Source organism: Diceros bicornis, chromosome 26, assembly GCF_020826845.1.
Source record: "Diceros bicornis minor isolate mBicDic1 chromosome 26, mDicBic1.mat.cur, whole genome shotgun sequence".
Taxonomy (NCBI): domain Eukaryota; kingdom Metazoa; phylum Chordata; class Mammalia; order Perissodactyla; family Rhinocerotidae; genus Diceros; species Diceros bicornis.
Window position 1 is genome coordinate 11,622,335 of NC_080765.1, and position 20,817 is coordinate 11,643,151.

Sequence of the window (20,817 nt, forward strand, 5' to 3'; positions counted from 1 at the left end):
CCTCCTCCTCCTCGGGGCTTCCCTGCTGCAGCTGAGGTGGCCACCCTGGTTTCATTTGTTGCTGTTTATTTTTGGATGGTGATGGGAGAATTAGAATGCTGGAGACAGAATCACCCCACCCCTCAGCACCACCATCCTGTTCCCGTATAAGAAAACCTGAAATTGCATTTTTCTGGATACTAACCTTCTAGTTGATTGAAATCGTTGGCAGAGTTATTTTCAAACACATGGAAATGTGCTGAGAAGCATCACCGCATTTACCCGTTCCCATGATATTTTGTAAAATAGACAGACCACAACTGGAAATGTGTTTTAAACCGAGGGCTACATTGGTTCTAAGTGCGTTTTCGGTGCATCTCATAAACGCAGAAGGGGCGAGACCAGTGCTGGTTCTGTGTGCAGCTCGCTGCTGAGGCCTCAAAGGATGCGCACGATGCTGCAGGACCAGCTCTGGGCCCTGGAGATAACTTCATCTGAGCTGCAGGTGGTAACCCAATGACCCGCTCTGCAGTCCCCTGGTGAATTGCTGAGCTGTGCCTCTGATTTGCATTCTCTGAGCCTACGCTTACCTCCAAAATCTGGGCCGGGCCGGGCTGTCATCCAGGCTTCCTTCGCCTTCTTCTCTCTTTTTCACCAGTCACCACTCCCATCTTTCTCGCCTCTTCTCTCTTTTTCCCATGAATCTTCAAGTTTCTCTTTCCCCGCCGCCTTTGCTCTGCTCTGAACATCTCTAAATTCATTCCTTGTGGCTTATCCTCACTTGTCCTTGTCTTTTTTTCTCCTGAACCTTCTCATAGTCAGCTTCTTCCTTTTTCTTACTCTTCTGTCTTCCACAGCTAGTAATGCTTGTTGATTCAAGTGAGTGAATGAATGGATGAATGAATGAATGAGTGGGGTTCCCACTCTGCTGCTTCAAGTCTACTCTGAAGTATCCTCATTACCAAACTTTGTGGACAGCCTCCCAGTGGATGTCTGAAGGCATCGGCCCCCGCCTGGTCTTCCATTTTAACCTTGTCTCACGCTCCAATGGGATTCCAGTGCTAGCCAGGCGAGGTGAGGAGAAGGTAAAGGAGAAAGATTTAAGTCTGAATGTGGCTGTCACAGAACTTTCCAGTTCCCGTTCTTGGCTGCTCTCCAAGTGGGGCTCTTATTTGATGACACCGGTGACCTTTTCTTTGAAATGCAAGGGCCCAACCTTTTCACTTAGAAGATTCTCAGGGCCTCTGGGCCACCCCACACACTCACACGCCAGCCCCAAAGGCTCCCAAGAGCAGGATTCTGCTTGTTCATGCTCGAGTTTAGGGCAGTGCCTTTCCCATGTCCTATTTCGACCCTTCCAGACTGCCTCCCCAAGACCCCAAATCAAAAGGTAACTCCTGGTTCCCTCCCATCCTCCTGTGCTGGGATTTAACTTCTCTGTGATTCGTGCACCAAAATGCATGCTCTATGTCCCACTTTGGGGTTGCTTTTGCATGGGAGAAACCCAATGTCTCCAGGCTGACTCTGGAAGGAGACTTGTTCACTCCCTGGGCAGATGTGTGGAGAGCTCGCCGCGTGCCGGGCAGTGCGCTCTGATTCACAAATGAGTGTGACACAAGTCCTCCTCTCAAGGAATTCACAGCAGACCTGGAAATGGGTAATGGCAAAACAGAGAAAAACACAAGAAAGTTGGTCCGTGCACAGCATCCTGGAGTCAGGAAGGAGGGAATTGGCGCACCCCTCGGAGGGGTCGGACAAGGCTTCACAGAGCCGCCAGCCTGGGCTCGCTTCTTGGTTGACTGATGACTGAATACAGTTCTGTGACAATGGAATATTTTCATCATAAAACCTTAGGTCATTAGAGCATTCGATTCAGCAAACATTTATTGACAACCTACCACATGCTGGAAAGCGCAGCTGCAAACCAAGTCTCAAGACTGACATGAAGAATTCTAAGAGGAACTGTGGACTCTCCAAGTTATCCCCAGCCCAAATAATGAAACGGTAGCCAAGACATTGAAGAACATGCCCATGAAAAAGAATTTCATCGGGCCCACAGGTGAAGCTAAGGCTATGAAAGCACAGAGGGCTCTTGAATTGGAATCAGCTGGTGGCCCCGCAACATACAGTCCCCTGTGGCAAAGGCGGATCTGTTGACCAGGCTCCGAAGGCGACTGAAGGAGAGAACATATTTCATTATCGTCAAGGCCAGGGCTGTCCCCCAGCCAGCCCCGTGGCAAGGCTATACTTCATAGGAGTCCGAGAGGGTGACCTCACTCTTGGGCTTGGCACAGTGGTCCAGCCATGGCTCCCGGAGACCCTCAGAGCTGTCAGTTTGCTGTGTGCACAGCTCTGAAATCCAGATGGAGCAAATGCTCATAAAGAACCAATGTAATAAATGGATACGCATTTCAGAACAATTTAGATCTGTCATTCCTGATTGTGCTCTTTTCAAAAGCTTCTCTGCAGTGGTGGTAGAAGAATGAGAGCTGCAGGCGGGGGGTGGGAATCAACATCCTTTGGTAATGCAAGAGGTGTGTGCCCTTCCAAAATTCTTTCCTTCGGTACCAGTCGGAAGCCACCAGGGAATAAGTTTGGACGTGTGGCAGGCCTGGGGAGGGGGAAGGGGTTAATGTTCGCCGTGCCCTTGGTCTCCGGGGTCAGTAAACATGCCTCATCCCCTGCTCCCAGATCCTCATTTCCTATGGATGCTTCTGCCTTTCCTAAAAGATACAAGTCGAGACATTTTTATTCCACAGAAACCATTGGCCTTTTGCCAGGGTCACCTGAAAGTAGATGGATGGGGCATCTTGAGGAGTTCCAGGTACAAATATTATAGGTAGCCTGGTGCCTGAGGAGATGCCAGGGGGTGGTGGGCAGTACCCTGGGCTGAGGGCTGAGAAGCTTGGCTGCAATGTGAGATGAGGGGAGGGTGGGTGCGTGTGGAATAATGAGGGCTAAATAGAGAAGAGATGGATGCCAGTGGGTGTGCTAGAGGTTGGAGAAGAAACTAGAGATTGACTGGAAAGTGGGGGCCATGGCTCAGGATTTGAGGCAGGACTGTAGTGGGTGGGTGAGATAAATCGTCCTGCCTGTGCGTTGTAAGCCAGAAATGGCCAATCACATGGACCATGGTAATCTGTTGGCTACCGTTTCCTGGCCATGCCTTGTCTCTTCGTGGCATTGCTAACCCCTCGGAGTCACACCATTTGTTCCTGTCTGTTCGTGGGCAGTACTTAGTCTTTATTGATCGCTTTCTTACTCTGGTTTTCTATCTAGAAAAAAGAAACAGGAACAAATAGACAGCTATGGCCATTGCTCAGATTGTAGGGCTCAGAAGTCTGTGGCTGGGACCAGTATGACTTTCATAGAAGGCTTAGATCTTATTTGTCACATGTATCTGTTAGGATGGTTTTCAGCTGCAAGTAATAGAAACAAAATCAAAGTTTTATACATACTAGGGATTTTATTCTTCTCATGGACAATGAGCTCAAAGGTTAGCTTGGACCCAAAGTGCTTGTAGCATCCTATGCAGCCATACTTAGAGTGTGGCCTTTGTCTTCATGCTCACAAGATAGCGGCTCTGCTTCAGATCATTGCATCCACATTCCGGGTAGGAAGACAGGGGCAAATAAAAGGTTCTCCTCACCTGATTCTACCCCCCTCTAAAGAACCTTCTAGATGTCTCACCCAGAAACTTCCACTTACATCTCACTGGCCAGAATTGTGTCACACGACCACCTCTAGCTGCAAGGGAGGCTGGAAATACAGTTTTTCAGATGGGTACAGTAGTGCTCCAAACAAAATCAGGGCTCTGTTAATAAGAGAGAATGGCTATCGGATTGGCAGCTGGCAGTGTCTGCCACTCCACTGTGAATTTGAAATGATAATTGCTGCTTTCAAAATATGTATCAGTGAAGCTCTGCTGATTGCTGTACACATGTTAATTGATGGGAAATATTATCATCACAATATTTCAGTTGAATGAGCTGAGATAGACAGGTTAAAAAGTTAACTGGGATGCCAGGGAAGAATCCTGCCAGGGAGTTTTCTAGCTGCTTCTCTAAGTGCTCTTTTTCTAGGAATGAAGGGGATTGGGGGCGGGGGGACACCCAGGAGGGGATGATTCTGGTCCTTTTCCATAAAGCTATAATTCCAGGCCATAAACACTGTAGATGGCTGGAGCGCTGGTGTGCACCAGTGTCTCTCCAGTCCTTTCACACAGCAGTAGATCATCCCTTTAAATAATCGTTTTCCCTTTTTTTGCCAGAAGTCCTTTCAATTAAGTGGAGGTTTCATTGGAATAATTAAACCCTCCATCTCAAGCCGCTCACTCTAATCATCCAGGCAAATCAATTAACCAGAGATGCATTTATCTAACGGCCTCTTGACCCCCTTCTGGTTTCAGAGCTTTTGTGCTGGGGCAGCTCTTGGAGAGAAGAGGTGTCTGTCTCGCAAAGGCAGCTCGTTTCCAAAGGGCTCGGTACTCTCTGGATTTGAAGTAATAGCAGCTTCATCACTTATTTTATTCAGGATTTTATTTTTGCTTATTCACCCAACAAATATATATTGAATACCTACTAAGAGCAAGGCCTCATGCTGAGTTCTATGAGAGATGCAGAGATGAGACAGACGTGGCAGGCAGCTGAACCTCTCTGAACCTGTTTCCTCTTCTATAAAATGGGCATAGTGTATTAAATGAGATAATCCCACATGGAACATTTAGCACAGTGTCTGCCTATACCAACAACCATGTACCTTTTCATAGACAGCTACTAGAGGATATGCTCCAGCAAAATGAGAGCCCAGGAAGCAAGGAATCTCATTTGTTAGATTAGATGCTATACTTAATAAATGTTAGCTGTGATGATTGCTGGTTTAGTTGAGATCAGATGACGTGGAGTCAGTGCGGGCTGAGTTAGAATCTCTGCTCTGCCACTTAGTGGCTGTGGGATCTCACCCCATTATTTAACTCTGATCCTGCCTCTGCATCATAAAATGGGAATAATAAAACCTACTTTATTGAGCTCCTGTGAAAGTTAAGTGAGGTAACGTCTGTGAAGTGCCCAGCACGCAGTCAGCACTTCTGGTTTATGAAGGGTGAACTGTCTGACGAGCATTACAAAAGATAGAATATGGTAAGTGTGCAGAGAATGGAGGTAACCATTTGATTCTTTATACTTAAATGCATTGTCCATATTTCCAACTATTGACATACGTTATTTTTTATTAATTTTTTTTTACCAAGATAATATATATGCAGAGTTAAAAAGTAAAGTAGGCTTGTAATGAAAAACATCAGTCCTCAGCCTGGCCATCACCATCCCCAGTCCTGATCCCCAGAGGCAGCCACTTCTAACTGTTCTTCATTGTTATTTTCTTCTGCTCTTTACCTTCTTATTTCTAAATAATATGCTTGCATTGCTGTTTATTGCTATATCTGTTTAAAGATGTTGTTTATTGACATACTGTTAGGTAGATGAGAGTCTAGTTCTCTTTTCCCAGTAGCCCACTCCTTGCACTTCCCCTTCCTCCATTCTCTTAATACATTTAGATCACAGTTTTATGTGTTACATTATCATGACAAGGTAAATATTGTTCATGTCGAGGCAAGTTGTATGCTGTAATTATGTTTCCTTCCTCATCTTTTGTTTTTCCTGGAGTTAATATTGCCTTTCTTTTTTTTTGTTCATTTGCTGAGGTTTTTTATGTACCTATCCTTAATTATTTTTTCCATCTGACTGTCAATCCTGTCATTTGCCTAAAAATATTATTTTCTAAATTATCAATATATCAGATAACCATTCAGTATTTTTCCCCTGACAACCTTGCTCTAGTGGGCCCTCCATGATCCTGATCCTTTCTATTGATTATAATCTTAGCCAGCTATTTTTTGCTGCATCCCTCTCATCCTGGAACTTTCCTTGCTGCTTTGTCCAATTAGATTCTCTGTTTCCTGGGCTCCATACCTTCCTCTTTATTGTTTTATTCCCTCATTTTACTGGAGCATATCCTCTAATAGCTTCCTAAGAAAGGGTACATGGGAGATAAATCTTTAGAGTCCTTGCCTGTCTGAAAATAATATCATTCTATTTTCACACATAATAGTTTGGGTGGGTATAGAATTCTAGGTTAAAAAGTATTTTCCATAAAAAATGTGAAGATATTGCCTGACTGTCTCTCAGCTTCCAGTGCTGCTATTAAAAGGTCTGATGCCAAACTTGCCTCCAGTCCTTTGCATGTGACCTGATGTTTTCTCTCTGGAAGCTTTTAGGGTCTTCTCTCATTCCCTGGTGGCCTGAAATCTCATAATGATCTTCTGAGAAGGTTCTATTCCACTGATTGTACTGAGTGCTCAAAGACTCTTTAAATCTGAAGACTCATGATCTTACATTTGAAGAATCCTCTAATATTATTTCTCTGATAACTTCATCCCTTAATTTATATTATATCCCCAAAAGATGTACAAGAAAGGAAGCATAGCTTCTGTGATCTCTTTCTAGGATTTCTATTTATTGGGTATTAGACATTCTAAATTGACCTCATTTTTCCCCTTTCTTATCTTCCTTCTCTTTAAACTTTTTGGGAGATTTCCTCAACTTTGTCTTCCAAACGTTCTATTGATTATAAATTTCTGCTACTTTACTTTAATTGATAAGAACTCTTTCTTGTTCTTTGATTGTTCCCTTTTCATAGTATTCTACTATTGTTTTTTGGATGCAATATCTTATCTCATCTCTTAATGGAGTTTAATTATTGAATTGTGTTTTTTTAAATTTTCTCTTATTCTGTGCATCATCTGCTTCCCACGTGTTCCTTGTATCACTTTGTCTCTTGTGATCTCTTCCTTTCACAGGGAGACTTTCCTTAGACATCAAGTGATCCTTGGCTCTCTATTCTTAAGTGGGAGGCAGCAAACATGGTGTGTGCATGTTCTGCTTGCCAACTAATGGGCTTCGCTGTAGGGCGAACGGGCACCGACCGATTGTACTTGAAAAACACCGACGACAGGGAGCTCATAACTCAGTAAGCAATTGAGTCCTTTTTTGAGAAGCAATGTTCTTTTTAACCTTGAGCCAATATCTGCCATCTTAGGACTTGGTTTTAGTTCTGTCTGAAGCTTGTGTGTTGAAGTGATATTTCAGGAAGCTTTTGTACATACGCTTTCTGGTTAGAGTTCTTTAAAAGGTAAACTTTAAAAAAAAAAAAGGACATTCTAGGGGCTATATAGTAGAAATTAAGAGGAAGTCAGAGAACCTTGGGTCCCAATCTTGCCTTCCACGCTAATTATATGATTTTGAACGTCTCCCAGATTTGATTTTCCTCGCTATAAAAGGGTGATGATGATGATAACAATAACAATAATAATAATGAGACCACCTATCTCAAAGAGTTCTTGAGGTTTATCAGTTATGCTTAGCAAAGTGCCTGGCACACCATGAATAGTCTCTAAGCATCAGATGTTTCAGCCAGATGAATGTTACACCTATAAGTCAAACTCTCAGGAGACGAATCCTATACATTTTCCCTGACCTTAGGACCAAGTTCTCAAGAGTGTAATCAAAATTCTAAGGGCAGAAATAGAAAGGTCAGCCTCATTGCTGGTTGTCTTGTGCCTCGGTTTTCCCAGCCTAGGTTGACATGTCGGGTAGTTGTACAAGCCTGTTTTCCTTTTGTTGCAATTAAAACCTCTCTCACAATTAATTTTTAAAAAGCCTTTTCTTCTGATTATAAAAGAAACATGTGTTCTCACTGTTTTAATGCTAGTGCAGAACAGTATAATTTCCCTCTGCCTTTGCTTGTTGGCCTGTGGACTGGCCTGCTGCTCTGTGCTGGGGAACTTGGCCCTGCTCCCCCACCTCGTCCACAGTGCCCACAGCCGTGCGGCTGCTCCTGTGCCAGCCGCGGAGCAGGAAGGCCACGAGGAGACCAAGGAGATGGTGTCCTCCAGAGAAGCGTGTCGTCGGCGCCTCCCCGGGGCCAAGGGCCTGTGACAGCCACTCCGATCCAAGTTGACACCCGAGAAGAGCAGCTTCTGTCAGCCCTGGGAGATCCGGTGTCACTTGTGATTAATCCTCAAAGCCAAAACCAAACAAGTTCCTGATTAAACAGTGGCATCCCAGGGTCCCCGTCACTGCCTAGTGGAGCGGTCAGTGTGGAGCCGCCGCCCGAGGCCCCCACTACAGGGACCTTAGCGGCTATCAGGACAGGTGTCCGGCCCTCCTCCTCACCCTCTCAGGGTTTGAGCCTCACCTCCCTCACTCCTGGCCTCCGTTTCTCCGGAAGGAGAACTGGCCCTTCCCTGTAAACCCACAGCTACCGCCGGGCTCCTGGAGCGGCTGAGCTGGGTATCACAGAGGCCGCGTCGGTGACCATAAGGAACGCCCCCTTGGGGAAATTACAGAGCGTGCCATGGGGTTTTCCTGCCCAAACTCACGGTGAGCCGGGGGCTGAGGACATAATTCCCAGTGAAGGGAACTCTTCTGGGTGCAGGGACGTGGTTCGCTGCTTTTGACCTAATGAATTAGCAGGTGATTAGAACGTCTCCACTGTGCAAAGCCTTCTCTCAGAGACATGTAAAGATCCTCCATCCCAGCCACTAGTAACCCCGGGATCCTGTCTACCCTTCTCTCTATTCCCAGGGGTCTCAGGGCCTGCGGCCAGTGGCCTTCCAGGCCGGCCACGGCTGGTACAAAAGCGCTTCTCCTCCAGCAGCTCCTGACCCTGGCCCACCGCATCACTGTCACGTGGAGAGATGCACACCTTGGGATTTTCTGGCCTTTTCTTCCAAGGCAGAATGGTTCTGTCTCTCTGACCTCCGCCCTTGCGCCAAGTCAGATGATCCTTCCTTTTACAGATCGCAGCCATCGCAGCTGCAGATCCAGAAGGAGACGGGCTCAGGGCAGGACAAGCCCCAGCCAGAAGGAGTCTGAGCCAGGCCTCGATAACAGGAGAGCAGCTGTCGTCTATTGAGCACCTGCTACATGCCAGGTACTTCACCTACGTCAGCTCCTTTATATTAAACAAACATAAAGTGAGGCCTACCTGAGGCTCAATGGGAGGGGCAGGGAGGGGAGGGTTCCAGGCAGAGGGAGGCGCAGGGAGCAGGCTCTGAAGTGAGCCAGAGTTTGGTGGAGAATCAGGGAGAAGGCCAGCATGCCTGGGATACAGTCGAGATGAGATGTGCAGGCTGGCAGGGTAAAGCATGCAGGGGCTCGAGGGTCAAGAAAAAGACTTTGAACTATATGTAACAGCAGGAGGGGCCACGCAATAAATGTTTTGAATGAACGAGGGAGGGAGGGAAGTGAGACCAGCAGCTGCCAGGGAGTTGGTCCACAGGCAGGCAGTCTCCTTATCCTGTACAATGGTGAGCAGAATGGCCCTTCCTGTAGAACCAGGCCCGGGAGCCTTGAACTTGCTTTTCCTGCCGTTTGTAGACCAGTGGTCTAGGGTTTGACTCAGGACTGGAAGCCAAACCCTGCTGAGGGTTGGGTCAGAGTTTCCGCCAGCTCCGGCTGAGACAGGGGAGGGAGGACCATCCAGCACGGTAGGCTGTTAAAATTCAGGGCTGCGGCAGCTAAGAGTGCGTTTCTGGGCCATTTGTTTTTCAAGGAAACTGGCCAGAGCTGGACACCAGCTGCCGGGTTCGTCCCAGGTGATGGGGCTGAGTCAGGCCAAGTTACAGCGAAGTGCTGGGGAAGGGAGATACATTCAAAATTGTGTCCAAGATGGTTTTTTCTTTCGAGCTAGCTACACTATGCATAGTTTTTGCCCGTGAAATACTTCGTTTATGTGTGTCTGTGTGTGTATCTGCGAGATGAAGAACAGTAAAATGCACACTCGTGTCTCCAGCTGAAGCTATATCAGAATTCCCAGCATCACCGATGTCTCCCGGGTGTCCCTCCACATCACAGCCGTCATGCTGGCCTCGTGGGGGAGCCACCGTTCTGATGTTTATCAGTCCTTGCTCCTCAGGGTAGTTTAGCTGTAGATCCTGAACAGTGTAGGTTACTCATGTGTATTTGGGAAATTCATACAGACAGTCTCATATTGTATGTGCTCTTCTGTGACTTGCTTTGTGTCACCTCCCCGAGGTTCGTCCATGTGGGTGCACATAGCGTATTTCTTTTCCTTTGCACTGCTGTGGAGTATGCTATCGCTGAATACACACATTTATCCTCTCTGCTGCACCAGGACATCTCTGTGGTTCCCAGGTTTTGGATACGCGATGCTGCTGTTGAACGTCCTTGCACGTCTTCTGATGTACAGGGTGGAGTTCCTCTAGGGAGGGAAGGCTGGGCTGTGTGGTGTGTATGTTCGACCCTACTAGGTAAAGTCGGCCTGTTTTCCGATTCTGGAGTTTGTTTCAGCCACACAGATGCCTGTCGGTGCTCACTTTACTCTCTGGCCCTCGAGTGGGAACAGGTGGGCCCCGGTCACGGTTCCTCATGGCTCGGGTTGTGTGCCACGTGAACTCTAATCCTTCACCTGGCTGCTTTAATTTACCTCCCCATCTACACAGCAAACTCCTGCTCAAAATGCTACCTGCTGTCTAAGGAAAGGAACCTCAGAGGGAGCCTTAGCATCGGGGAGGTCTGGGGGAGAACCCCACTTTGTACTCGCCGTGTGGCCTCGAGCAAGTTCTTTAGGCCGTTCCTTGTCTTCATCAGCTGGGGCCGCCATAACAAGACACCACAGACTGGGCGGCTCAAACTACAGGCATTGATTTCTCACAGTGCTGGAAGCTGGAAGTCTAAGATCAAGGTGCCAGCCCATTTGAGTTCTGGCAAGAACTCTCTGGCTTGCAGATAGCCACCTTCTCACTGTGTCCTCACATGGCGGAGAGATAGCAAGTTCTCTGGTGTCTCTCTCATAAGGGCACTTATCCCATCATGGGGATAAGTCATCCCTCATCTAATCCTAATACCTCCCAAAGGCCCCGCCTACAAATTCCTTCCCATTGGAGGTTAGAGCTTCAACATATGAATTGGGGTGCGACACAATTCAGTCCCTAAGACTTGCCTACAAAACAGGGACAATCTCATCCACCTCTCAGAGTTGCTGTGGTAATTAAAGGGGTGATTGACAGTCGGAGGTGACTGATACAGCACCCGGCACACAGGAGTGGTCCAGTACGGAGGGCACTCCCCGCTCTGCTGGCAGGCTCACTGCTGCCTCTTCACAGCCTCCTCGCCCTCCCGCGGGTGTCTGTGCAGGCGCCGTCTCTGCCACCAAACTCTGAGCACCTCAGAGGGCAGGGACTGTGTTAGAAAGATCTTTGCATCCTGTTCCTAGCATAGTGCTCGGCGCACAGTAGGCTCTCAGCACACAGTAGGTGCTCCCTCGAGTTAGCTGATGGTGAAGGGGGTGCACAGGCCCCATTACTCAGGACACTCACCTAAGTAGGCAGTTCTCATAAGTTCTCCTTACCCAGTGTGTGCTAAGCAGCTGAGTTGCACAGGGGTATTAATGATGGGTTAGACTTAAACTAGATCCAAGTTCTGTGATTTCCTTCTGTATAAGGTAGCAGGGTCCCTTTCATCTCTGTTTTGGAAAAAAGGCTCTGCCCTAGGCATTTCCTGCTTTGTTTTTTTTTTTTTTTTTTTTCCTTCTCCCAGCAGAAGCCACTGACAGGCCTGCTGAGGCGGCTGCATTGGCCACCCTGGTCCCTGGAGGAGGCATTTCTATTGCACTGAGCACGCTGGAATTTCACACACGCCTATTGTAACCTCCTTGTTGGTGAAGGGCAGTGAGAGAGACTTCCCTGGTCCATCCAGATCTGCTTGTCTTCGTGCTGACATTTAACTAATTCCTAGGCACATGCCTGTGACCCCCCAAAAAGTGTAAGCTTCTTCACACCTGACTCTCAGCTCTCTTTTGCACTCCCTGTGCTTAGCAAATCAGTGTACTAAGTAGATGCATTTGTTAGGAGGCTTTGGGCAAGTAATAGTAAACCTAGCTTAAAATGGCTTAGGGCAAGGGGCATTTATTATCTTACATATGAAGGAGTCCAGAGGAATCCAGTGTTGGTTGATTTAGTGCCCAAGAGGTGACATCATCAGGGACCCAGGTTCTTTCCATCTCTCTGTTCTACCATCTTGAGGGTAGTTTTTGTCCTTAGGTGAGTCTTCAGGTCACAGGCTGGCTGCAGCAACCCCCCAGCATCACACACACCTTCACACATTTATATCCAAAAGCTCAATGACCGTGTTCCTTCCTTGTGTTCCTGTCAAAGATCAAGGAAAAGCACAAGAATCGCACCCAGCAGACTTTCCTGTAGGTTGCACTGGCCGTAAAGGGCTTCACGTGCTTATCTTAAGCCACTGGTAGAGACCAAATGAGATCCAGTCCTTGCAGCTCAGAAGCTGCCTGGCCTCCCTGAAGCACAAGGCCACCCAATTCCTGAAAAAAACTCAAGATTCCGTAAGCAGGAAGAGTAGGAGAGAGACGTGGATAAACTACAGCAGTGTCTGCCTCATGCTCAATAAACAATTTGCTGAATCAAGTTCTTAGGATGGCGACTCTTTGAAAATAGTAAAGGGAAGTACATTTTCCTTTGTGGATGGAAATGATCGTACTGACACATTGTCAGAGTGAGCGACTGTAGGCGGCATATTTACGCTGCACTGAACCACAGACTCTCCCCAAGTGACCCAGTAGCGATGCTCTGTGTCAGCCAAAGGGCTCGTGGAGGTCAGGACTGAAGGCTGTGAAGCACAGTTGTCCATGCAAAGTTCATTGGATGGAATGGTGACTGAATCCTCCTTTTTAATCACTTTAAATCAGTTGTTGCTTGTAACAGCAAATAGATATTTTTACTCAAGGCCCTTTGGTTGCATGTTGCAAAAGCCCACTCAGAACAGCTCAAGTTAATGGGGAGATTGTTGGAGGCCTACAGCAAGGACCAGACACCACACGTGGCTGAGGCTTACAGGGACAGGGGCTGGACGCAGGCACCCAGAGAATCGACTCCTGCCTCCTCTCACAGACCTTCAGGGTCTCTCAGTGCAGCTTCAATCAGCAGAACAGACTCCTCTGCCTGCCTCCACCTTCTCCACCTCCATAGCCTCGACCTGCTGTGCCTCTGCTTTACCAGGACCCGGCTCCAGCCTCCATGGCCACCTTCTAGCTCGATTCCCCATGCCCGCTCACCCGCCCCACTGTCTCTGTGGCCCGTATGAAACCCCAGCCTACAGATTGGTCCTCCTTGGAGCAGGTCAGTCAGCTGGGGCCAGGGGGTTTATTTGGTACAAACAAGGTATCAGGGCTGTGGCCTCCTGAGAGGATGTAAGTAGGAAGGCAAATATTGGAAACTGGTGTATCTATTGCTCTAGACTTGGCTTCCATCTTTGTTCATTTTCACAAGCGTGCCCCCACCTCAGATGCCAGTTGTAAGTCCCAGGGGCCACCCATACTCTGAATGAACAGCTATAAATCGGGATTCCCACAACCCTTTCATCAAGGTCAGTAATTTGCTGGAATGACTCACAGAACTCAGGAAAACACTATATTTATTATAGTCTATTTTAAAGGATACAAATGAAAAGCCATATGAAGAGGTACATAGGGCAAGGTCTGGAAGGGTCCTGATTTCAGGAGCCTCTGTCCCCATGGAGTTGAGGTGTGCCATCCTCCCAGCACGTGCATGTACTCACAAACTTGGAAGCTCCTTGAATCCCATTGTTTAGGAACTTTTCTCAAGCCTTCATTATGTATGCATGATTGATTAAATCACTTACCATTGATGACTGAACTCCATCTCCAGCCTCTCTCCCCTCCCCAGAGGTAGGTGTGGGGCTGGAAGTCATAACCTTCTAATCACTTGCTTGGTTTTTCTGGCAACCAGCCCCATCCTGAAGCTATCCAGGGGCTTCTTAGCCAAGAGTTGTCTCATTACCATACAAAAGACACTCACACTCTTATCACTCTGGAGATTCCAAGAGTTTTAGGAGCTCTGTGCCAGGAACTGGAGACAAAGACCAAATTTTTTTTATTATTACCACATGTATATATTCTGAAATTTACTTTTTTTTTTTTAAACAATGTGTCTTGGAATGTTTTCATGTCACCGTATCCCTTTAAAATGTTATTCCATAGCACAAAAAGATCATGGAATATATACGGGTGAATGTTTAGGTTGTTTCCATTTTTTCCTATTACAAATGGTGCTAAATGTTTAAGTAAAAAAATGGGGGGAAACTAAATATCCATCAATAAAGAAATAGATAAATTAAATAAATTTATTAATGGATAAACAAATTAAATAAATTATAGTATATTCATGCAATGGAATAATATATAAAACAGTTAAAAATGAGTAAACCAATTGAAATTCAGAGGTGGTTGGAATAGATAACAACAGGATCATCCATATACTGTCTACAGAAGAAAAACCTTAGATGCAAAGGGACAAAGAGGTTGAAAGTAAAAGGATGGAAAGATATACTATGTGAACAAGAAGCATAAAAGAGCTAGAGTGGCTAATATCAGACAAAATAGACTTAAAGTGTTACTAGAAATAAACAAGACATTTCATAATGATAAAGGGGTCAATCCACCAGAAAGTTATAACAGTTATAAGTATATATGCACCTAACAACAGATCCCCAAAATACATGAAGCAAAACTGACAGAATTGAAGGGAGAAATACACAATTCAACAATAATAGTTGGAGACTTAAATACTCTACTTTCAATAGTAGATAACAACTAGACAGAAGATCAATAAGAAATAGAAGACTATAAACAAACTAGATCTAACAGGCATCCATAGTACACTCCACCTAACAGCAGCAGAATACATGTTCTTCTCAAGCACACAACTAGAACATTCTCCAAGATAGGTCATACTAGTCCATAAAACAAGCTTCAATAAATTTAAAAGGATTGAAATGATACAAAGCATATTTTCCAATCATAGTGAAATTAAATTAGAAATCAATAACAGAAATTTGCAAAATTCACAAATATAGGAAAATTAAACATTACATTCCTGAGAAACTGAGTCAAAGAAGAAATCACAGAAGAATGAGAAAATTTACTTTGAGATGAATGAAAATGAAAATGCAACATACCAAAACTTAAGAGAGTAGCTAAAGCAGTGCTCAGAGGGGAATTTATAGCTATAAATGCTTATATTTAAAAGGATCTCAAATCAGTAACCTAACCTTCCACCTTATGAAACTAGAAAAAGAAGAGTAAACTAAACCCAAAGCAAACAGAAGAAAATAATAAAGATTAGTACAGAAATAAATGAGTTAGAGAATAGAAAAGCAACAGAGAAAATCAATGAAACCAAAAGTTGGTATTTTGAAATATCAACAAAATTGACAAACCTTTAGCTAGATCTGACCAAGATTAAAAAAAGAGAGAAGACCCAAATTACTAGAATCAGAAATAAAAGAGAAGACATTACTACCAACCTTATAGAAATGTGTTATCAAGGAATAATATGAACAATTGTTTCCAACAAATTAGATAACTTAGATGAAATGGACAAATTCCTAGAAAGACACAAACTACTGAAACTGACTCAAGAAAAACAGGAAATCTGAGCAAACCTGTAAAAAGTAAAGAATTAGCAGTCAAAAACCTCCCACAAAGAAAAGGCCAGGCCCAGATGTCTTCACTGGTGAATTCTACCAAAGAATAGAAAGAAGACCCATGTTCATGGGTCATAAGACAATATTGTTAGATAGTGATACTCTCCAAATTGATCTACATATTTAACGGATTCACTATCAAAATCCAGCTACCTTTTTTTGTAGATATTGACACACTGATCCTTAAATTCATATGGAATTACAAGGGGTTATGAATAGCCAAAACAATGTTAAAAAGGAAGAACAAGGTTGAAGGACTCATACTTCCCAATTTCAAAACTTACTACAAATCGACAGTAATGAAGACAGTGTGGTACTGGCTTAAGTATACACATATAGATCAATGGAATAGAATTGAGAGTCCAGCAATAAACACTTACCTTTATGGTCAATTGATTTTTGACAAAGGTGCCAAGACCATTCATTGGGGAAAGAAGAATCTTTTCAACAAATTGTGCTGGGACTACTAAATATCCACACGTGAAAGAACACAGTTGGACCCTTACCTCACACCATACACAAAAATTAACTCAAATGCATCATAGGCCTAAATGTAAGAGCTAAAAGTATAAAAGTCTTAGAAAAAAATAGAAGTAAATCTTCATAACCTTGAGTTAGGCAGTGGCTTTTTAGATAAACACAAAAAGCACAAGTGAAAATAGGAAAAATAAATAAATTGGACCACATCAAAACTAAAAACTTTTGTGCGATAAATAATACCTTCATGAAAGTGAAACGATAACTGACAGAATGGGAGAAAATATTTGCAAATCATTTATCTGATAAGGGACTTGTATTCAGAACACATAGAGAATTCCTACCACTCAATAATAAAGACAAACCACCCGAATTAAAAATGAGCAAAGGATTTGAATAGACATTTCTCAATACACAAATGGCCGATATGCACATGAAAAGATGCTCAGCATCATTAGTCATTAGAGAAATAAATAATCAAAACCACAGTAAGATACCACTTCCCATCCACTCAGGTGGCTATAATAAAAAAAGATGGACAGTCACAAGTGTTGACAAGGATGTGGATAAATTAGAACCCTCAGGCATTACTAGCAGGAATGTAAAATGGTGCCGCCACTTTGGGAAACAGTTCGTCAGTTCCTCAAAATGTTAAACGTAGACTTACCATATGGCTCAGTAATTCCACTCCATATCTGCCCAAAGGAAATAAAAACATATGTCTACACAAATACTTGTACATGACTCTTCATAGCAGCATAAGTCATAATAGCCAAAAACTAGAAACAACCCAGATGTCCATCAATGGATAGTTAACAAGATGTGGTAAGTCCATACAATGAAAAATTATTCATCAATAAAAAGAAATAAAGTACTGAAACATGCTATAACATGGATGAATCTTGAAAACATCCTAAGTGAAAGAAGACAGTCACAAAAGACCACATGTTGTATAATTCCGTGTATATGAAATGTCCAGAATCAGTAAACCCATAGAAACAGAAAGTGGAGTAATGGTTTCCTTTGGCTGGACAGACAAGTATTGGAGGGAATGGGGAGTGACTACTAAAGGATATGGAGTTTCTTCAGGGGGAGATGAAAATGTTCTAAAGTTAATTGCGGTGATAGTTGGCCAACTCTGTGAATATACTAAAAACCGTTGAATTGTACCTTTTTTTTTTTTTGTGAGGAAGATCAGCCCTGAGCTAACATCCATGCCGATCATCCTCTTTTTGCTGAGGAAGACTGGCCCTGAGCTAACATCCATGCCGATCTTCCTCCACTTTTATGTGGGACGCCGCCACAGCATGGCCTGACAAGTGGTGCGTCGGTGCACGCCCGGGATCCGAACCGGGGCCGCCAGCAGCGGAGCGCACGCACTTAACCGCTACGCCACGGGGCCGGCCCCCGAATTGTACACTTTTTAAAGGTGAATTTCACGGTCCATGAATTATATCTCAATAAAGCTGTTTTTAAAAAATGAATGAATTCTGTATGATCTCACTCATATGTGGAATATAAACAAACACATGGACAGAGAAAACTGGACTGTGGTTACCCGGGAAGTGGGGGTGGGGGGTGGGGGGTGGGCACAAGGGGTGAAGGGAGTCATATATGGGGTGAAGGACAAACAAAAATGTACAACCCAAAATCTCACAATGTTAGAAACCATTAAAATATCAATAAAAATGTAAAAAAAAAAAAAAAAAAAAAAAAAAAGAATGAATTAGATCTATATGTATCAACCTAGGTAAACCTCAAAAAATGTAGAGAGAAAAAAGCAAGTTGAAAAAGAAAACAAGGAAGCATACAGTATGATGCCTTTTCTGTGAAATTGTAAAACAAAAAGCAATAGGATATGTTGTTTGGGGAAAGATAAATTCTTAGTAAGATATACAAACTTGGATGGAAAGGATATACTCCAACTGCAAAATTTTCCTTCTCTCTCTTTAAATAATCTTTTAAACATTTTGTGGCTTATCCATCCATTGTTTATGTTTAGTATATAAAGAAATATATATCTATATTCATATCCCTATATTCATATCCTTTCTGAAATAAAAGGTAAAATATCGTATGTACTTTTCTCTACTTTTTTTAACTTCACAATATATTCTAGAGATAACTCTAAAGGCGTTTATCCAGCTACTCCAGTGAGGCTCTTTTATTAACCTTGTTGGGGTTTATGTCTAAAAGGAGGAGAGCCAGAGATGGATGACTATATGGAGACGCTGAAGGATGAGGAGGATGCCTTGTGGGAGAATGTGGAGTGCAACCGGCACATGCTGAGTCGCTACATCAACCCAGCCAAGCTCACCCCCTACCTGCGCCAGTGTAAGGTCATTGATGAGCAAGATGAAGATGAAGTGCTTAGTGCTCCCATGCTGCCATCCAAGATCAACCGGGCAGGTAACCTTAGGAACCAGTTTGGAGCAAAGGGTGGGCTACCTCTTGTGGAAGCTTCAGGAAATACCCTTCTAACTGAAGCTGTACCAAAGTGAAGTTTCTCTAGGTCAGGAGTTTTTTAACTGGGGTCCATAGATCTCTGCCCATCCTGTGTCCCACCGGGCTGTCTACGTATAGAACTGAGAGGGTCCATAAACTTAGATGGGAGCAAATTATGTATTTATTTTACTAACCTAAACTGAGATTTAGCATTCCTTTTGATTGTGAATGTAAGTAGGCAACAAATCACAGTAGTGATTAGCAATACCTGTGACTCTGTCAACAATAAAAATTACAGATATCTTCATATCACATTACAGCTGTTACAGATCTCTCCAAATATCATTTATACTCATTTCTCCCTCAAAATCACAGTAGTTATTAGAACTGCCAAGAGATCTTGTTATTTAAGGCATTAATAAAGAAGCACACTTATTACTGAATCACAAATTTAATATTTGATAACTGTATTTTATTTTGATTTCCTCTGTAATCCAATGAATTTTATCTGTTTAAAAATATTATTCTGAGAAGGGGGTCCGTGGGCGTTCCCAGACTGCCTAGAGGTCCATGACACTTCATCACCTTCATTAGAGCTAATCAGTATGGTTTGTGACAATTGTTTTGGTTTTATATATGTATGTGTGTGTATGCACATATATATGTTATATCTTTGTCATTGTGTATGGTCATGAGGTCACAATGTAAAATACATGTCTTTTTGTGGTTCACAGTTAAAAGGTTTGAAAATCACTGTCCCCCAGTATGACTGGTGATAAGCGGCTCATCTGCTGTGACTCGCTTGCACACATGACAGACATCACTAATCACAGCATGCTTTCCTACTGAGCATGGATGTTGCTCTAGAATCCTTGTCAACACACTGCTCCAGGCAGCTTCACCAAACACGGATGACACAAGATGAAACCTATTTATTATGTCTATCCTAGGGAAGAGGTAGTTTTAGGACGTCAAGGGAAGAAACATCTCAAAATAAAATGTGTAAGAAAGGGCCTAGAAATGTAAACAATAAGTGGAACCAGTAGGATAGAAAGTGAAAACTGCTGAGCAAATTACATTTAGACTATACGATAATCCCAAAGAAGAACGTGGAGCTCTGCCTGCTTCCTATGACTTTTCCTAGCTCCCCACCCAAATATTTGTCTTCCTACTCTGAATCTCAGGGAACCATATATTATTCTGTAATTACTATTGTATTTCCAACCGCCTTCAATCACAGAAGAGCTGGTGCCTGTATGGTTAATTTTAGCCCTGGTCAGTTGGGAAACTCTTTGAAACTGTTGGTTTCCCATGGCTGCAATGCCGTTTATCCTGGTTCTACCAATTTCTTAGAGAAAGGAAACTAACACCCACTGAATCCCTGCTGAGGGCCTGGCACTTTGACTTACATTGTTTGGACTCCAAGATACAATTCAGGAGCGACAGAATGTGGTGAAACTGTCTTCTCCGAGTTTTTGTTTTTGTTTTTGTTTTTTTGTGTGTGAGGAAGATCAGCCCTGAGCTAACATCCGATGCTAATCTTCCTCTTTTTTGCTGAGGAAGATCGGCCCTGGGCTAACATCCGTGCCCATCCTCCTCCACTTTATATGGGACGCCGCCACAGCACGGCCTGACAAGCAGTGCGTCGGTGCACGCCCGGGATCCGAACCCCGGCCGCCAGCAGCGGAGCGCACGCACTTAACCGCTACGCCATGGGGCTGGCCCCTTCTTCGAGTTTTTTGAGGGATATGAGTCCAGGATAAGGCTGGACAGGGAGACCTGCATCCAGTCACATACGTACTCTTCTTCTCACTGTGTGCTGTGGCCTGTCCCCTAGGCCGATTGTTGGACATTCTACATACCAAGGGGCAAAGGGGCTATGTGGTCTTCTTGGAGAGCCTGGAATTTTACTACCCAGAATTGTACAAACTGGTGACTGGGAAGGAGCCCACCCGGAGATTCTCCACCATTGTGGGTAAGTGGCTTTGCCATCAGGAGCATTTGGATTCTAGTAGGAGGTGTGTGTGTGTCTGTGTGTGTGTGTGTCCAGTGGTGGGACAGTTCTGAAGCTATGAATCTGTGACATTAAGACAGTGTCCCTGTGGCACTTGTGGGCTGTCAACCACTTATTTCTGCCTGATGATGAAAGCTAGATGACAGAGGGGCAAACAGAAGCAGGATCCAAGAGAAGTGGGTGTTCGTGGAACATCTCCCATGAATGTTGGTAGGGTGGAACAGAAATTCATACTACCCTCTGGATCTTGTCCTTGCCTTGTCTACTCTCTTGCCAATATCCCATGAGCCAGAGCCCTTG

General features: G+C 44.3%; 1 protein-coding gene across 5 annotated transcripts in view; it reads left to right on the forward strand.

Moving 5' to 3' along the window:
- The window catches only part of CARD11 (caspase recruitment domain family member 11), a 112,727-nt gene that overhangs the window by 59,650 nt on the left and 32,260 nt on the right, over positions 1-20,817 (forward strand). For 3 of the 5 annotated variants that reach the window (XM_058569388.1, XM_058569385.1, XM_058569386.1), the window contains exons 2-5: positions 8,837-8,970; positions 17,252-17,487; positions 18,255-18,467; positions 20,341-20,478. In XM_058569388.1, the coding sequence (XP_058425371.1) occupies positions 17,346-17,487; positions 18,255-18,467; positions 20,341-20,478 (493 nt within the window). In that variant the 5' untranslated portion in view covers positions 8,837-8,970; positions 17,252-17,345. The remainder of the gene's footprint in view (positions 1-8,836; positions 8,971-17,251; positions 17,488-18,254; positions 18,468-20,340; positions 20,479-20,817) is intronic. The other 2 variants (XM_058569390.1, XM_058569389.1) reach the window with 2 other exon arrangements.